The following is an 18,512-nucleotide window of genomic DNA, read 5'->3' on the forward strand; positions in this document are numbered from 1 at the left end:
AACACAATCAAGGCAGACACCAGATTCGGCCGATGCAAATTCTGGGTGGCTCTGGCCCCATCTAAGCCACACAATTGCCCACCTGGAAGCCAGCACAAGCCTCCTCTTTCTATAGAATCTCCCCTGCAGTGTGTTCTCCACATAACAGCCAGGGGTAGCCTAAAACATGCAGGTGTGATTGTCTTGCCTCTTCCTCCTATAAAACCCTCCATGGCTCCCTATTGCCTTGGTAATAGAAGTCAACATCCTCACCAGGTCTCCAGGCCTATGACCCCTGACATCCTCTTGCTAACTTATTCCACCTCCACTCCTTCCAGGCTACTCTTGTGAGTGGAAAGTTGAGGACAGGTTTGCAGGTGATATCTGGGGAAGAGGGTTTCATGCAGAGTGTAGCCAGTGAAAAGGCCCTGGGGCAGGACTGTCCCTGGTGTGTTGAAGGAACAGGGAGGAGGCCAATGTGGTTGGAGCAGAGTGAGCGAGGAGAGAGGGAGGAGGTAAGGGAAGGGAGGATACAGAAGCAGGTCGTACAGGGCTTTGTGGGCCATGGGGAGGACGTGGGCTTTTACCCTCAAGGAGGTGGGAATCCTAGAGGGCTGTGGGCAGAGGAGGGCGGGGTCTGACTCAGGTGCTCCCACGCGCCCTCTGGTGGCTGCTGCGGGGAGGACAGACTGTGGAAGTGAGGGCAGGAGCCGAGGACCAAGGTGGAGGGGACAGCGCAGGTCCAGGCGGGAGATCCTGCGGCTGGACCACGTGGAGGCACAGGAGAGGGGAGAAGTGGGCCAATTTAGGAGACACTTTTGAAGGCAGAGGCGATAGAACTTGCTAACAGACTAGTTACAGAGTGAGCAAGAAAGGAGTGAGGGATAACATCAAGATATCTGGCCCCAGCACTTGGAAGGATGGGACAGCCACCTGCTGACATGGGGATGACGCGGGAGCAGCAGGGCTGGGGACCAGGAACAATTTTGACCTGAGGAATATCCGCTTGGAGATGTCAGGTGGAGTCATCGATCTGAGGCTGGGCTCCTCTGAGGCTTTGATGGGGGGACAGACAGGCAGAGAGTAGGCGGCCTTGTTCCAGTGGGCTGGCTGAGGACCTGGGGCTCTTTCTGGGCCCCGTCGCCAGAACCCTCTACACACCGCACACCCACCCACACAGCGCGCTCTGGTTGGGCCCTGGAGCTGTCCGCGACCCCCGGTGCTGAAACTTCAGTTCGCGCAGGGACCTGACACTGGAGTAAAGTGCCTGGCAGGGACTGAGCTCTCCAAACGTATCTCTGGACTTCACCCACGATGGCAACGCTCTTTCGGTGCTAGTAGGCGCTGGTTTCGATGCCTTGCACGTCCCAACCTGCACTGTACAGACTGCCAAAGAAAGGCAGGTATGTGTCGTTCCAAGTCAGTTCCAAACTCCCTACTCCATCGGAGGTTACTGCACCTTTAAGGATCACTGAATGCGTCACTCCTGACGTCACAATCACCCCTGCTCCAAAGACAGGCCTGACTTCAGGCTGCGGACTGGCTGATAGACTCACGAATATGTAGGTAAGCCCCACCCCCACCCCTTTCTGGTGGGCTGGGAAAAGAGGGGGCGGGGAGAGGATCTGGGGGCGTGGTCAGAGGATTTTCTTGCGTTTTGTTCTCTGCAGCAGTCTCCAGAACCTACCTACAGCAGAGCCTAGCACACCACAGGCGCTCCATAAGGGCTTGTTGACATTCGAATACAGTAGGAATACTGTCCGAGAGTTCACTTTTCTGATTCAGGAGATCCTGTTTTGCCTTCTTACAATGTTATGTTATGATGACAAGGTTTGTTATTCGTGCGCATTCGTGTCCTTGATCGTCTCAGCAATCCTAGATGGGGCAAAGTATTTTACAGATGAGGAAACTGAGGCTTGGAGGGAGAATGAGGCTGCTCAAAGGCATGCAAACCTCGAATAGCTCAGCAAATACTGAGGACAGAGGCAAACATGTCTGTTCTTGTGGGCCTCAGGTCCCACGTCAGGCTGTTTGACCACCGTGCCATTCCCTGTGCTCGGAAGACTTTGTGTGTCTCCGTGCCAGCCCAGCGTCTGAGAACTCCAGGATGGGAGGGTTTCCCGGCGCGGGGAACCGCACGTGTAAAAGCCTGGCGGCAGTAACACATTCAATCTGGAGAGAGGAGGCGACAGAAGGGAGGTGGGGCCGATCCCACAGGCTTTAAGGGACTGGCTAAGGAATTTGGGCAAAGTAGCTTTTATGTCCTAGGAGAGAGCCCAGGGGTCTCCTCACCACCTCATGCAGTCCACAGCGGGCCGTGTGGCACCCACTGGGCGCTCAATAAATGCTTGCGGCCTTTCAAGCGAAGGCATCAATACTACCGAAGGAAGGCATGAGTTTCTGCTGCCCCCTCCTGGTGGCCAGGGGCGAAGCCGCTGGAAAGTTAATTTCAACGGGATTGATTTGACACTTGTGTCCCGGTTACTCTGGGCTTCACAAATATGGATTCGTTCATTCCCACAACAACCCTCAAAAGCTTGTGCTTGATTGGCCTCACTTTTCCAGAGTTGGGGGGGAGGCTGAGCTGCAGAGAGATCGGCCACTGGTCTGATAATTCTCGTAAGTGGGATTCAAACCCTGGGCAGTCTCCACACTTAAGTTTAAGCCTCCAGACTTAAGAGCGATGAATTTAGTACTATACATGTATACATTTAAACACGCACACACACAGACACATGGGTTGCTTCCTGCTGTGTATTTTCTGCATCTCTCCTTTTCGCCTAACATGACCTGGAGATGATTCCATTCTCCAAGGACCACATGGTATTCCACGGGGTAATGCTCCCTGCAGTGGCCATCCTCCAAGGTGGCCCCCATGGGACCCACCCCCTGATATTCATGCCCATATGTAATCTCCTGCTGTGACTGTGGGCTAGACTTTGTATCTTGCCTCTAACAAATAGAATAAAGCAGAAGGGATGGCATGTTACCTGGAGAGATAAGTCAAAACAGGCAGTGTCTTCTCTCCCTCCCTCACTTTGGGTCACACTCTGTCTGGGGGATGCCAGCTGCCCTGTAGTGAGCAGCCCTATAGAAAGGTCCACGTGGTGAGGAGGAACTAGGGTCTCCAGCCAATAGCCATGTGAGGGAGCCAGCTTGAAACAGCTCCCCCAGCCCCAGTCCAGCCTTCAGATGAGGCAGCCCCAGCCAATGCCTTGACTGTGACCTTGTGAGAGACCCTGAACCAGAACCACTCACCAAAGTTACTCCTGGATTCCTGACCTGTGCAAAGTGGGTGAGATAATAAATGTGTGGTGTTTTAAGTGGCTCAATTTGGGGGAGGTTAAATTGTTATGCAGCAGTAACTAACTCATTTACCCTGGATGTCATTTAGCCTATTGCCCCTGGCTGCACACCTACATCATAGCCATCCCAAGCACACTTTTATTCACTCTATGGAGACCCTCAGGTAGAGTCACTGTTTTGTACAGGTGCATATTCTAAATGTTTAACAACTTTGAGTTAAATTTCAAAGCTTAAATTGGAATACTACAAATAATAACTTGAATTACAATCTGATACATTTGAATTTCAGCCATCACACAGCACAGGGAAGTGGGACAGCACAGTGGTTAAAAGACTAGCTTGAGAGCCTGGGTTCAACTCCTGCTGTGCAGCCTTGGGCCAGTCACTTAACCTCTCTGAGCCTCAGTTAACTGACTCATAAAGTGGGGCTATTCACAGGACATACTTCATGAGGTTGTGGCAGGTTATGTCATGTAAAATAGTTGGACCAGTGTTGTCTGAGAGAACCTCCTGAAGTGATGGACGTGTGGCTCTGGAGACCTGGAAATGTGGCTCTGTGTGACTGAGGAAGAAAGTTATAATTTGACAAATTGATTGAAATATAAATAGCTACATGTGGCTAGTGGCTACTGTATTGTATGACACAGGCTTGAAAGAATGCTTGGCAAAGAGTAAGTGCTTAATAGATGCTTGGTAAGTTTAGTATCCTGCCAAACCGTTCTCCAGAATGCTGATTTACACCCCTCCAGCGGCACAGAGGTCACCCCAGGTATTCTCTCATCACTCCAAACTGATCCCACCCCTCCCCTGCTCAAAACACTCTGTGGCTCCCAACTGACATCAAGATATGTCCCAGACTTGCTGGTCTCCTTGTGATTATAACTTTTAGCATGCTTGAGAATTACTTTTCCTTCTGGACATGGGGTGCTTTTGATTTTTTGTCCCAAAGTACTTTCTCCTTGACTGCAACCTTGGGAAGATGGGGACAAGGTCTGGCACACAGTAGGTGCTCAATCACAAAGGAACATCTGTGACCCAGCCCCCATCACCTCTCATCTGTCTCTTCACCCAGTGCTATGGTCTTAGCCAATGGTTTAACGACCATGACATCCCAAGCCTCTGAGTCTTTGCCCATGCTGTTCCTTCCACCCAGAAAACCCTTCCAGGTGGACTCAGACTCACCTTTCCAGCTCCCACCCCAGCTGGGTCTTGTTCTTTCTGTAGGAGCTGGAGGAAGGCACTTCCTGTCTCTGAGCTTCAGTTTCCTCAACTATAAAATGGAATGAGTTGTTGATCAGATTAAAGGATGCCATTTCTGCAAAGCCCCTGGAAGGATATTAAGTGGCTAATTAAATTGAGTGGCCAGTACCCCTCCCGTAAATCTGGAAAGGCTCAGCTTGAGTGTGTCCATCTCCGTTTACTCACCCCACCTCCACGCCTTACCTTGGAGCACACTGTCCCCCATCCTGGGTCTCAGGATTTTGGGGGAGGAACTTTGAGGCCTTCACTGGCGTGCTGGAACTGCAGGCCATTTTGTTTTTGTTTTTTTAGCCAAAGCTACATCAGGTCTTGGATCTCACCTCCTGCAAGTCTCACCTCTTCAGAACACTTCCGGGGCCTTGACTGCGTCAGGTCCAATGGAGGGATTTCTCCGTTGACTGTGTAACAAGTATAGGTGGGGATGCGGAGAAACAGGAACTCCTGTGCGTTGCTGGTGGGAACACAGATTCACCAAGATCCAGCAATTCTGCTCCTAGGATGGACCTGAGAGAACTGAAACAGATGTTCAAACAGAAACTCACACACGAATCATTACAGCAGCGTGATTCACAATGGCCAAAGGTGGCAACAACTCAATCGGTGAATGAATGGTCTCACCACACGCTGGAATATATTCAGCCTTAAAAAGGAGTGAAGCACTGACAGTCGCCACAACATGGTTGGACCTTGAGAACACTATGCTCAGTGAGAGAAGCCAGATACAAAAGGACACACTGTGTGATTCCATTGATGTGAACAGGCAAATCCACAGTTTCATATGGGTGCATATTCTAAATGTTTAACAGCTTTGAGTTAAATTTCAAAGCTTAAATTGGAATACTACAAATAATAACTTGAATTACCATCTGATACATTTGAATTTCAGCCGCCACACAGCACAGAGAAGTGGGACAGCACAGTGGGCAAGAGACCAGCCTGAGAGCCTGGGTTCAGCTCCTGCTGTGCAGACAGAAAGTGGGTTCGTGGTGGCCACGGGCTGCGGAGGGGTTGGGGAGTGACTGCTAATGGGGACGGGATTGCTTTTAGGGGTGATGGAAACCTTTAGGAACTAGACAGTGGTGATGGTTACACAGCCTTCTGAATGTGCTTAATGCCACTCAACTGTACACTTCAAAATGGTAAAGAAAAATGGTGAATTTTTATCTCAATTACAAAAATGTATATTGCATGGCATCTCCCCTGCCCCCACCCCCTGGCTGACTCCTTGAGGGCAGAGCCCAGAACCAACTGGTTACTGCTGTGTCCCTGACCTCAGCAGAGGCTTAGGCACTCAGTAGGCAGTCAGTAAACGTTTGTTGAATGAATGAATGGACGTATGAATCAACAAAATGTACCTACTTTTCTGGAGAAAGAACACTCCCATTTCTTCAATGTCAGGAAGAATCAGACAGAATCCTGACCATGGGAACGACCGACCTTCCTTCTCCTCCTGCAAACCCTCCCTCTAAATCTAGATTGATCTCTAGTCCAGACACCCAATGCACTTGGTCTTTTTCGATGAAACAGGGCAAATGAGGGAGAACTCAGTCTTTTAGCAAGTAAAACTTTTATTAAATAAACTTTCAGTTTCTCCAGACCAAAGAGAGGCATTTTGGACATTAGGATGACCCCTGCAGCCTCTCACCTGAAACACGCCACAGTGACGAGGACCTCGAGATTCAAACCAAGTCAACCCAAAGTTCCCTCCAAGTCTTTTTCTTGTCTTTCTTGTGTGTGTGTGTGTGTGTGTGTGTGTGTGTGTGTGTGTGTGTGTGTGTGTGTTTGTCTCCAAAAGTCGTTTTGCAAGTTGAAACTTCATGAAATTACTCGTAGCAGAAATAAAGTACATCGTACAAATCACGTAGGTCTTTGATGTGGAGTATAAAAATGGTATTTACAGCCAGTAAACATGGACCAGAGGACACACGCCACTGCACGCCAGCACGCACTCCCAAGCAGGCCTGGCGGGGGGCGGGGCGGGGCGGGATGCGGATGGGACCCCACCGCCCCTGAGCACACACTTGTACACGCAGACGGACGGGACACAGGCACGCTAGAGAGGGTCTTGGAACAATTATCAAACTGGAATATCGAAACAGGTTGGTCAGAAGATTTTTTTTTCCTTTTTTTTTTCTTTTTTGCTATGTTTTTTTTTTTTCCTTTTTTTTTTTTTTTTTTTTTTCTGGGTCGGTCAACACATTTGGTAGAAACAAAAGGGAGTGCTTTTTTTTTCTTTAAAATTTTTTTTCTTGAGCTTATTAAGTTCTCTGGTGCCTCATCTGGCAAGAGGCCCCACCGGATGTCCGAAAAAAAAACTTGACTCTGTGCTTCAAGAAGGGTTTTCACGGTTTGGGTAGCTATACAGAGCCCCGCCCCCCCCACAAAGCATAGTCCTCCCCACCCCAACTAGAAAACAAAAATCCATTGTCATTTGATTTTTTTCCTCATGTCTTTTCTTCTTTGTACCTGCTCAGAAAGACCAAAAAAAAATTCTTTGTAGAGGTATCTCTGGTGAAGGGGTGCGGGTCGGCTTTGTCCAGTGCACGTGGCAATCTTGGTCATGAGATTGTGGATTCCAGGCTGGTGATCCAAAGGCAGGGAGGGTGGCCGCCTGCCCTTGGGAGGGGGTTCGGGGTGGGGGCTCCCCGCCCCCGCCCCGTCTGCCCCCCGACACGGAAAGCTAAGGGCTATTGGTCACATGAGTAAGGCTATGACTGGGGGGAAGGACTGGGGGAGGCCAAGGGGTCTCTTTTGTGCCTACATCCAGGGAAGGTAGGGCCCTGGGATGAGGAGGGGGAGGAGGTTCCGGAAGCTGCAGCTAGGACCAGGGACACTGAAGCCAGCTGAGCCCACAGGCCCGCGAGAATCTGGTCGGTGGCAGGGGTCAAAAGTCCTGGAGGTATATCGCGTCGGCTGATGATTCTCAGTGCTTCGCCTGGTGCCCTGGTCTGACATGAAGCGGGAGGTGGGGAGACACTGGGCTGCCCCGCCAGCCTCAGCCCTTCTGAGTGTCCCTGCTGAGTGACCTGCCCAGGGCCACCTTCTCTTAGATGGAAGGAAGTCGGAAAGGTTTGGTCCCATGATCTATACTCAAAAAATATATATACCGTCTATAGCTCTCTATATATATGCATGTATATATATAGGAAAAGTTGCGATTTCATTCGGGGAAGCCACAAAGGTTGTGTTGTGGGGGGAGGGAGGAAATCTCCCAGAAGGGGCAGTGAGCCCCTCGCAGACCACGAAGCCCCATCCCAGCTCCGTGTGGCCTTCAGTAGTGTTTCACATTTTGGGGAGGGGCACAAGGAAGAAGGGAGAGGAGGTGGGGGCTGGTGTCCAAACTCAGTTGTAATTTACGGTAAAGTCCTGGATCGGATGGAAGCGGGAAACCCTCCTGGGGTGGGAAGGCCCCTCACCTGGCGGAGAAGGGAGGGGCGTTAGGGTGTGGTGATGAGGGCGCACGTCAGCAGAGGACATCACCTCCCACCCCCACCCCTGCCCTGGCCAGGCTAGGGTCTGGGAACCCAAGGGCCCCTATCTTTTCAGAAAGAGTCCATTTTGGGGTCTAGAGGCTGACACACCCAGCTTGGAAGGGACTGAGGGTCATCAAACCCATGTCCTCATCTGGCCACTGGAGGCAAATGTTTATTTCTGTCTCCTCTCCCCTGCTCCCTGCCACTGAAGCTCCATGAAGCAGCTCCCCAATCCCATTTCGGTTCATTCACGGCTGGAAACAGTGCCTGGCGCACAGTAGATGCTCAGTGAGGAATTGCTGTCAACTTGTCCAAACGCAGATTGCCTGTTGCTGGCTTCCAGGGGTGGATTTCCGCCCACGCACGCTCCCAAAGACACATGACCCCGTGACTGAACACCCTCGAATCTGTGGGTGCTGGGAGCAGGGTTCCTGGGAGCAGGAACAGCCCCTCACTGAGCACCTGCTTCGCACCAGATCCCAGGACATCCTCTGTGATGACGCAGCGACGATGATTAAGAGGAAACGAGCTTCCCAGGTGGCGGGACCCGGGCTCAGCTGGGAAAACACCGAGTGCCCTGTGGGGATCCGTCCCATTGCCTCTGGGGGAGGCCACGTGCATGGGCCCACTTCACAGATGAGCCTTGTCAAGGCGTGAGCTTGTTGTAAATTTCCCCATCGGCCCCTCAGGCTCACAGTTCATTCCCCCAAAGAAGGTGATGATTGGACAGAGTTGTTCGTACTAATGGCACAAACACGCTTGGGGATTTGTTCGTTCCTTTGGATTCCCCCTGATAGCCCCTCCCCAGCATGCCATGGCTGAGGGCAAAAATTCCATTCTCCTGTCAACTCATTGGTATGAATTATGCCAAGTAAAGAGCTCTCAGAGGAGTCCAGCTGGGAGAACAGATTCACAGCAAAGGACAGAAGCCCCTTCCCACAGCCCACTCCACCCCAGACCAAAACCCACCTCTCAGACGAACTTCTATTCATCCTTCAAAGCCTTCTCCAGGAAGGATCCCCTAACCACCCTCCCCACTCCCATCTTACTGCTCTGGTTCCAGCCCTGACCACAGAGGGAGATTGGGGGTGTCTTTGTCCATCTCTGTCCCTGTCAACCAAACCTGGGGACTCCTTGTAGCCTCTTGCAGCATCCCCCCAGCCTGGGGAGGGTTTGGAGAATGAGGAGGGAGTGCGGACAAGACGGGGGTGGGGCGGGGTGGGGGAGGGGGATGGGGCCGCCTGGCGGCTCACCTGGGCCAAGCCCGCAGCCTCAGGGCGGCTGTGGGCGCGGTCAGTAGGGGTGTCCCGGATCTTTGGGCCGCTTCAGCTGCACTTTGAGCCTCTTCATGCCGATCTGAAAGCCGTTCATGGCCTGGATGGCGGTCTGCGCGCTGGCCGGGTTGTCAAAGCTCACGAAGCCTGCAGAGACCGGGGTGGACCCACGATGGTGGGCAACACGGGCATCCTCTGCTTGCTCCAGTGCTGTGGCCCTGGCTGCCCAGTGGCGTGGGGCACTGGGGGCAGGAGTGTGCACTCGCAGGGGCAGGCTGTCCCGGGAGGTGCGAGGGCTTCCCAAAGGACGCACAGCAGCCCTGGCCTGGTTCTGGCACCTCCTGGGCTTGCTTGCCTCTGGGGATGGGGCACTCATTTCTTACTTGGGGTCTGCTCTGCTGAGACTTCTCAACCCACGTGGGGGACAGGTGTGGCCTCCGGGGGTTCCACATCACCCACACCTCCCACTACATAGATGAGGAAATTGAGGCTCAGAGAAAACACATGACCCCCTGACTGCTGAATGTGATTAAGCAGATTTTCCTCCAGAAATTTCCTTCTTCCTCCTGGAAGCAGGATACAGAGGAAGGGGCCTGGGCACTGGCGGGGGCCCCTTGCTTGCTGTGTGACCTAAAGCATGTTGCTTGGCCATTCTATGCCTCTCTTTTCTCCTCTTGTAAACTGGTTGCATAATGAGTGTATACAGGAGGTGCTTAATAAATAGTCAAGAGTCGACCCTTCAAAGAGGACAGGGTGGGGTTAAGAGTCCAGATTTTGGAGTCTAATAGACCGTTTCTAATCTAGGTTCTGCCTCTTTGGTGCTGTGTGACTTTGGACAAGTTACGTGCCTCTCTGAGCCTTAACTTCCCATTTCTGGGGACAAGGAAGTTCTCTCCACAGTCCACAAGGCCCTGCACAACCTGCCCCATCCCCTCCCTGCCCTCCGTTCCTCCCTCTCTTCCCCTCACTCACTCTGCTTCAGCCACACAGGCATCCTCACTGTTCCTCCAATGCACCAGGCTCAGTCCTGCCCCAGGGTCTTTGCACAAGTGATTCCCTCTGCCTAGAACACTCTTCCCCAGATATGCCCGTGGTTGGCTCCTCATCATTCAGATCTCAGTTGAAACATCGCCTCTTCCTTATCAGTCTGTACTTTGTCACTAGTTTTGTTTTTCTCCATACCACATATAACACCCTGGTCTATATCCTATGTTTGTTTATTTCTGTCTCCTCCCTCTGGACCTGTGCTTTCCAATTTGGTCTTGGTAGCCACTGGCCACAATTTTAAATGCATTAAAATTAATACAATGAAACATTCAGTCCTTTGGTTGCACTGGCCACATTTCAAGTGCTCAGTAACTACGTGGGGCTGGCGGCTCAGGCAGCGCGGATATAGAACATTCCCATCAGCGGAGAAAGTTCGAGGGGCAGCGCAGTATGACTGAGCTTTCGGCAGGCAGAGATTTTTGTTGTCTCCCTTCACTGCTCTGTGCCAGTGCCCAGCATGGTGTATGGCACACAGTAGGTGCACGATCTGTTAGTTGAATGAATGAATGAGGGAGTCTTTGAAGGGTTGAGAGGTAAGTGCTTAGCACACAGTAGGTGCTTAGTAAGTGCTCACTTTGATCATGAATGTGATTCTTTTGGACTAGACCTGTCTTGTGGCTGCCCACACCCTCCCACCCTCCCATTCCAGGGCGCGGGGCGTATGCCATGGTGCGGCAAGCAGGAAGGGGCACCCTACAGGGACTCACCAAAACATTTGCTCTGGTTGGTGGCCCGATCCATAAACACCTTGGAGGAGATGATATTGCCGAAGGGCAGGAACATCTGCGTCAGCTCCGTGTCTCCAAACTCCTGGGGGAGGTGGTAGATAAACAGGTTACAGCCTTCGGGACCTGCAGGTGGGGGAGAGAAAGACATAAAGCCCCCAAGGAGAGGAGGCGGACCCCCGGGGGAGGGGCGCGGGTCCAGAGCCCACATCTGGCATCTCCAGTTGCTGGGAGAGGGGTGCCCCCTAACACCCAGAAAGAAGGGGCATGGAAGTGGTGGGGAGGGGGGCAGGGTGTTCTGAGCTCTTGTCTATATAATCCCACACTCAGATACTCCAAACCTCTAATGATCCTCAGTCCCCAGAGAATTTACAAAATTCAGCTCATCTCTACTCCCCCAAATCGAGATAAACCCCTCCATCCCAGACCCCGGATAATCCCCAAATCCCAGAAGACCCCAAGCCCCTGGAAAATCCCTAAACCTCAAACTCCAGATCATTTACAGAAATCAGATGAAGTGGGTGTGGGGTACACGGAAACTCTGTCTTTGCAAGAACTCTGTAAATCTAAAACTGGTTTTAAAATGAAATGCTCATATTTTTTTGAAAGTTCAATGATCACAGAATAAAATAAGACAAGTGATTCCCTGGTTCCAAACCCCAAATACCCAGATATTTTTCAAAACCTTGGATAATCCTCCAAATGTTGGATAATTTTCAAAACTCAGATGATACACACATAAAATCAAGTAAAATTAAAAGATAATTCTCCAGTCTTGAACCCCAGATATCCTGAAGCCACAGATAATTTTTAAATGATATGCTATCCGGATTAGAAAGAATTTTTTAAAGCATGGCTAACCCTCAAAATTATCCCCTCCCCCAATAATCCCCAGTGCATGGCTCATATAAAAACTATAAATAAGAACAGCATCAAAAAAACCTTGATTATATCCCAAAAGAAAGGTAACCATCAAACCACTGAGAATTCCCCTGGACTCGCAATGAATATTCCCTCCCCCTGGAAAATACAAGATCCAAAACGACACAGTCACACCTACCTCTTACCTTCCAGATTAGGACCACAGGTCTGCTAACAGGCTTGTTTTTAACATGCCAGTATGTTCCCAGGTGACTGATATGTTTCGGAATGATTTTGAGCAAACACGAATTTTGTGTTTGCTTGTGTGCTATCTCTAGGGGAATGCAAAAAACCACACCCAGCTGAACCGAACCTCCTAAGAAAGCAAAATGCACACACACTCGCATACACAGCTCCATCTACCAACTGTCTCAGTTCCCCAAGTGTGTTATGAGTCACACCCACTCCCTTCTGGGGTGAGGACTCCCCGTCTGATTTGAGACAAGCCTTTCCATCATTTCACAGTAACACACGTTGTAGCCCTTCCGAGGCCACTTTCCCGTGCAAACTTCAGGTCTTTTCCAAGATAAAGTGCCAAATTTATTGTAGTATTCATGTATTTCTTCACCATCTAACACGCATAAAACCATGTTACCGTTTTTATTAGGGTTTTATCTTTTTTTTTTTTTTTTTGCCACATCACCGCCCACATTTTTGAATGGCTTTCCCCAACCCTGTTTCCCCCATGAGCCTGTGGTTTGTATGGTGAAGTTCTGCCAACTCTGGTGAATTTCCAGAAGGCATAGGTCATGTTATAGCAGCTCGGACTGCATGCGAGCCAGCTTTTAGCCACTGCACCCAGGCAGTGTCCTCCGTTCCAGCGGACTAACAGCAATGGAGAAATTAAACAGATTCTCACAGAACTCAGTCTGCAGGCCAGGCCAAGCTTCCCGTGTCACAGGGTGATGTGGGGCCTGTCCCCAGACCCTGCCCCCACCCTCACTGGATGGATTAAGGAAAGGAGTGACTCCCTGGTGCCGAGTGCCTCCTATGTGTCAGGAGTGGCCGCTGCTCACTTCCCAGTAAGGCCTCTGGGCACAGAGGGTCGTCTGTGTGACAGATGAGGAAACTGAAGCACGGGGCAGTGAGGCCTTCCATGGGACGTCCCAAGTCAGAATTGGGCGATTTCAATCCCGATTCAATTCCGACTCCAGAGTCTAACTCCTCCCTCCCTTGACTTTACTGCGGGAGCCTCATTTTACCTGAGATACCGCATCATCCCACCCTCCAACCTCAAAACTCGTTTCCTCTCCAAAATTTCAGAGAATCACACCATTCTGGAGAGACCTCCTGGTGGGGGCAGGGTCACTGCTATTCTCACCGGCTCGGGACTAGCCCGGTTCCCACTTTCCAGAGGAGAAAAACAAGGCTCAGAGAAGTTTCATTTGTTCCCCAAACACCCAGGGGCTGCATCGGGACTTGACCCAGGTCTGTCCAGACCGCAGGCCGAGCTTTTAGCCGCGCGGTTCCCTGAGGCCAGGCCAGGCCGGGGGTCCTGGAGGTGGAGGGGGCGGTCAGAGGGCGGGGCCGGCGCCCAGGGGAGGTGGCGGCCTCCTCACCTTCTCGCTGCTGCTGCTGCAGGAGGGGTGGCGGCTGGGGGACGCTGTGCGCGATGGGCGTGATGGCCGCGGTGGGGTACATGGCTGTAGAGACCGGGAGCGAGACACAGGTCGGAGGCCGGCGTGAGGCGGGTGGGCAGCCGGGTGCCGGCGTGGGCGCGGCGGGGCAGGGGCGGGGCAAAGGCTGAGGGGCGGGGTCACGGCTGAGGGTGGGGCCAAGACCGGATCTTGGGAAGCCAGAGGGGCGTGGTCGTGGGGGAGGGCGGGCCTCAGGGAGGGGCCAAGGCAACAGGGACGAGTAGGGTGGGGCGGGGCCATGACTAGAGGGGTGGGGCCAAGGCCAGGTCTTGGGAAGGGGCGTGATCACGTTGGAGGGCGGGTCCGAGGGAGGGGCCAAGGCGGGGCCATGGCTGAGGGCGGGGCCAAGGCTGTTCTTAGAAAGAAGAGCCAGAGATGGGGGGAGGCCCCCGCAGGGACAGAGTCTAGGCGTTACGTGAGGGCGGGACCAAAGGCAGGTTATGGGGGGGAAGGGCCAGATGTTGAAGGAGGGCGGGGCGGGGGCCGGGCCAAGAACTAGGATTGGGCCCAAAGTAATGACTAGGCAGAAGAAGGAATAGAATGAGAGGGGCGGGGCCAGATCTGGGTGGGCGAGGGGCGGGGCCGCGCTGCCTCCCTACCTGTGTACTGCTGGACTCCAGAGAAGGCAGGATGGAGGGTCTCAGCCACCGTCGGGCTCTGAGCTGCAGGGCAGACGGAAGGGCTGAGTAGGCAGCAGAAGTCTTCCATCCACCCCAGTTTCACTTCTGCATCAACGTTTTACAAGTATAACCTCCATTTTACAAGTGGGGGACCCGAAGCTCAGGGATGGAAGCAGTTGGCACATGGCTACTCAGGAAATAGCAGAAGCGAAACTAGAATTCAGGTTTCATGGACTCCAGAGAGGTTTAACCATCACCCCAACTCTGTCCTTATCCTGACCCCCTTGCTCCTCCCCTTTATTCTCTGGATTCTCCAGGTCTCTGTTCCCCATCACCACCCACCCGCATCCCTTCCCCCTTTTCCCTCCTCACATCTGGATCATTAGACACCCTATGGATCCCCCATGTGGCTGTGACTGCCTGATGATCCCTAGGGGAGGACATAGGGGAAGGGGAGAGGATGTCTAGGCCACCAGAGCTGAAGAGTCTGGAGGAAATTGAGCAAAAAAAGTATGCTCGAATGGAGAGAGGCTGCCGGAGGATGGGGTGGTGATGTGGGAGGGTGAGACTGTAAAGGGGTCTCATGAGTGAATTACTTGGTGGAGAAGAAGTTCTGTATGTTGCCTGTTGTGTTTGTTACATGAAACTATACCTGTGACAAAATGGCATAGAACCAACCACACACACACACACACACACACACCAGCGCATGTGAAAAGTGAAGTCTGAATAGGCTCTCCAACTCCAGTTGAGTTCAACGTCGTGTCAGTTTCCTAGTTTTAACAACATACTGAGGTTCTGTGCAATGTTAGCATCTGGGGATACCGAGTGCTAGGTACTGGGACCTCTCTGTAGTATTTTTGAAACCCCCTGTGAGTGCCAGTCATTTCAAACTAAAAATAAATTCTCACAGAGGTGGGGAGGGTATAGCTCAGTGGTAGAGTGCATGCATGGCATGCATGAGGTCCTGGGTTCAATCCCCAGTACCTCCATTAAAAGAAAGGAAGGAATGGAGGAAGGAAGGAAGGAAAGAAGGAAGGAAGGAAAGGAAGAAAGAAAAAACTGCTGAGGGCCACCTAACTAGAATTTGAACCCAGAAACACCTGGATGGAAAGTTCTTGTTTAACCTTTCTCTGTGCCCACAGCTGGTGTCTGTTCACCTGAGATTTCCTTTGTTCTGTCCCTCTGTTCCCTGGGCATCAAGACATAGGGACTCATGCTTGTCCCAGAGACACCCTCCCAGGCCCCAGGGGACCACCCGAGTTACCTGGGTAGGGCACAAGGCCATTGGCGTATACGGTTTCTAGGGCAGGGTGCCCGCCAGGGAAGGGCACAACGCCAGCGAAGCCGTTGGTGATGGGAGCCACGAGGCTGGGCACGGCGGCGGTGCCGAGCAGCGGGGGCGAGTGCAGTCCTGGGGAGCGGAAGAGCGTCACGGGGAGCCTGGTCCTAGCCCCGGCACTGGCCACCCATCCGCGGGCCCCTGGCAGACTCTCACCAGAGGCAGGGGCGATGGGTGTGGCAGGCAGCCCATTAAGGCTGACGGCGCCAATCTGCTGGATGTGGCAGGGTGAGAAGGCCACGCCGGGGCTCAGGTAGCTGCCTGAGGTGGACAGGACAGTCGTCTGCTGCTGCATGAGCTGGGGGTAGAGAGGGAGTTAACAGGCACCGTCAAGGTGGCATCCGGCCTGAGATCACGGCTCATGGCAGGCGGTGGGGGGGGTGAGGGCTGGTCCACCAGTAACTAGTGGGGTCAGCTATATGTCATGGCTCAGGTCGGAGTCAGGGCTCAGGAACTGGTGCTCAGCCTGGGATCAAGGCTCAGTCTAGGGTCAGGGCCTGGTCTCTGTTCAAGGCCCATTTAGGAACCAGAGCTCAGCCAGGGATCAGGGCACAGTCTGGGACCTGACATCAGTCACTGTTGAACTCACCAAGGGTTGGGTCTCAGTTTGGAGTCAGCCTGGGTTTGGAGGTTCAGTTGGAATTGGGGCTGATTTGGGGAGCAGCCAGGATCTGGGCATCAACCCCAGGCTGGGTATTAATTTGAGGCTCATCCAGAGTTGGGGCTCTGGCTGGACTTAGGGGCTCAGTCTGGGTTTGGTCTCAACTTGGGGTTAAGACTCAGCCTGGATTTGAGGGCTCAGCCTGGGGACCTGGCACTCCAGAGTTGGGGTTCAGCTGGGGCTTGGAGCATAGCTCATGGCTAGGGGCTCAGCTGGGGCTGGGGTCTGGAAGCAGCTTGGATTTGGGGACTTAGCCACAGCCAGAATAGCATCCTGCACCAGAGAGACGCAGCCAGAGACAGAAAGATGGGCAAAGAGGCAGAAGCCCTCAACAGACAAGAGATGGAGCACGAGAGAGAGAGAGAGAGACTGGACCGGCAAAGTGGTCTCAGGAGCCCCACTGGGGACAGCGGTGTGTCTGCGGGGGTCACTCACAGCCTGGGCGTAGGCACTGTAGGGGCTGAAGGGCAGGGTGAGGGACGGCGTCAGGATGCCCAGCTGGCCCACCATCTGCTGCATGCGCCGCAGCGTCCGCTCCTTGTCCGTATCGGCAAACTTGACCACCAGGCTGGAGGAGGCACCCTGCAGGGGCAGCCGCAAGCAGGGAGGGAGAGAGGGGGTAGGTAGCCAGGACTCTGGGGTCCCTTGGATGAGGGGTGTAGGGGTGTAGATCGCAGCAGCTGTCAGCCCTGCCCCCAGGCCCCCAGATGCCGCAGTGTGGACAGCCTGGAGATCAGCACCCCAGGTCTCACACTTGACCCTGCAGCCCACTGTGTGCACAGGTGGGGTGTCCAAGCCTGGGGTAGGGGCTGTGTCTGGGGAGGCCTGACTGTCAGCCGCGCTCTCAAAAACAGCTGAAGAATCCAACTGCTGGAGAGAAACACTCAGGACCTGGATAGTGGACCCTATAGCTGCCACCCACACCTAAGAACAGATGGCACTCCAACCATCAGAGAGCTTGAATACCTCCTTTGATGGAGAGCTCACTTCCTGCCATGCCCACCAGCTCCATCACTGGACAGCTCTGAGCAGGAGAAATCTTGGCTCCAGGTTGAGTTGCCTCCAGCCCCTCCAGGGACTAAAACTGATGCCCAAGAACCCAGAGATGGTTGGAGACTGCCCTGTGCTTTAAACCCATTTTCCAGAACAACAGAAAGGAGGGTTGGTTTTCCAACATATGTCTTCCCCAGGGCAGATTTGGGCATCTATATACACTGATGGTGGCTCCTAGGGCCTCCTTCCTGGGAGGCAGGGCCACCCCAACACCTGTGTGGTCCCCCTTATCGCCCAGCCTCTCACTGCTGCAGACTCACAGGCACCTCGCTCCATTCTTGCCCCTGCCCATCCTCCACTCTGGCCCCACGGGGACATTACCACATCACCTGGTCCCTTCCCTCTCCTGCCGAAACCCTCTGGGGCTCCCCAGTGCCCTAGGAGGAATCCTATGCTTTTTGGCCTCGAACTGCAGGTTCTTCCAGCCTCGTCTTCCTCTGCTCCTCTGGGGCTCACACACATTTGCACACACATACACATGGATTCAACTCCCACAGACTCACACTCACCATCTATACTCAGAAACATGTGCACAACCATGAATATGTCCACACACTAACACACGCATCATATGCTTACACAATGCATCCAGACACGTACACATTTATCTGCACGAAATCACACATATGCACATCTAATTGCATGCACTTACACTCACACGCATGCTCGCCCATCCACACACACAGTCACACACCCCTGCAGATGCCCACATGCACACCTGTCCTACCCACACCACCCAGGCACACTGACACACTCAAACTCACTTATAAATACACAATGCACTCACCCACATAAAGCCTGCACACCGTTGCACACGTGAACACACCCACTCAGCGTGCATGAATATCTGTGTGTGCATATGCAGCAGTACACACGTGCACACATAGCCACACCATTTACATACACCTCACGTGCACATTGACACACTGCACATTCACACACAGACATGCAAGCACGATCTCAGGCACACTCACGTGCACACACCGAAACATACACCATATTGTACTCACACACATGCAGCCACATGTCGGCAGTACATCTATGCACAGCCCCCGCTTACTTGCACGCTCACGCACATACACACATGCACAGCCACACACCACCATCAGAGACTGCACATCTTTCTCCTCCTGTGCCCTCTCTGAAGAAACGGCAGGGGCAACTCGATGGCTGGGATGGTAAGGCCAGGCCCCCTCGCTCCTTGCCCACCCCCA

The 18,512-nt window shown here is 53.0% G+C and overlaps 1 protein-coding gene and 1 non-coding gene across 3 annotated transcripts in view; one reads left to right on the plus strand and one right to left on the minus strand.

The window, feature by feature from the left end:
* Positions 1 to 7,118: 7,118 nt before the first annotated feature.
* Positions 7,119 to 18,512, minus strand: part of CELF5 (CUGBP Elav-like family member 5) — a 43,042-nt gene continuing 31,648 nt past the window's right edge. The window contains exons 6-13 of one of the 2 annotated variants that reach the window (XM_074351163.1): positions 16,681 to 16,827; positions 15,741 to 15,882; positions 15,510 to 15,656; positions 14,222 to 14,284; positions 13,545 to 13,628; positions 11,047 to 11,190; positions 9,272 to 9,439; positions 7,119 to 7,961 (exon numbers count right to left, since the gene is read on the minus strand). In XM_074351163.1, coding sequence (XP_074207264.1) covers positions 9,312 to 9,439; positions 11,047 to 11,190; positions 13,545 to 13,628; positions 14,222 to 14,284; positions 15,510 to 15,656; positions 15,741 to 15,882; positions 16,681 to 16,827 — 855 coding nt within the window. In that variant the 3' untranslated portion in view covers positions 7,119 to 7,961; positions 9,272 to 9,311. Of the gene's footprint in view, positions 9,440 to 11,046; positions 11,191 to 13,544; positions 13,629 to 14,221; positions 14,285 to 15,509; positions 15,657 to 15,740; positions 15,883 to 16,680; positions 16,828 to 18,512 lie in introns of both variants that reach the window. The other variant, XM_074351162.1, reaches the window with a different exon arrangement.
* On the plus strand, positions 15,162 to 15,234 carry TRNAA-GGC (transfer RNA alanine (anticodon GGC)). The gene has a single exon. It is a non-coding gene; the product is annotated as a tRNA-Ala (tRNA).

This window comes from Camelus bactrianus, chromosome 22 (genome assembly GCF_048773025.1).
Source record: "Camelus bactrianus isolate YW-2024 breed Bactrian camel chromosome 22, ASM4877302v1, whole genome shotgun sequence".
NCBI classification, from domain to species: Eukaryota; Metazoa; Chordata; class Mammalia; order Artiodactyla; family Camelidae; genus Camelus; species Camelus bactrianus.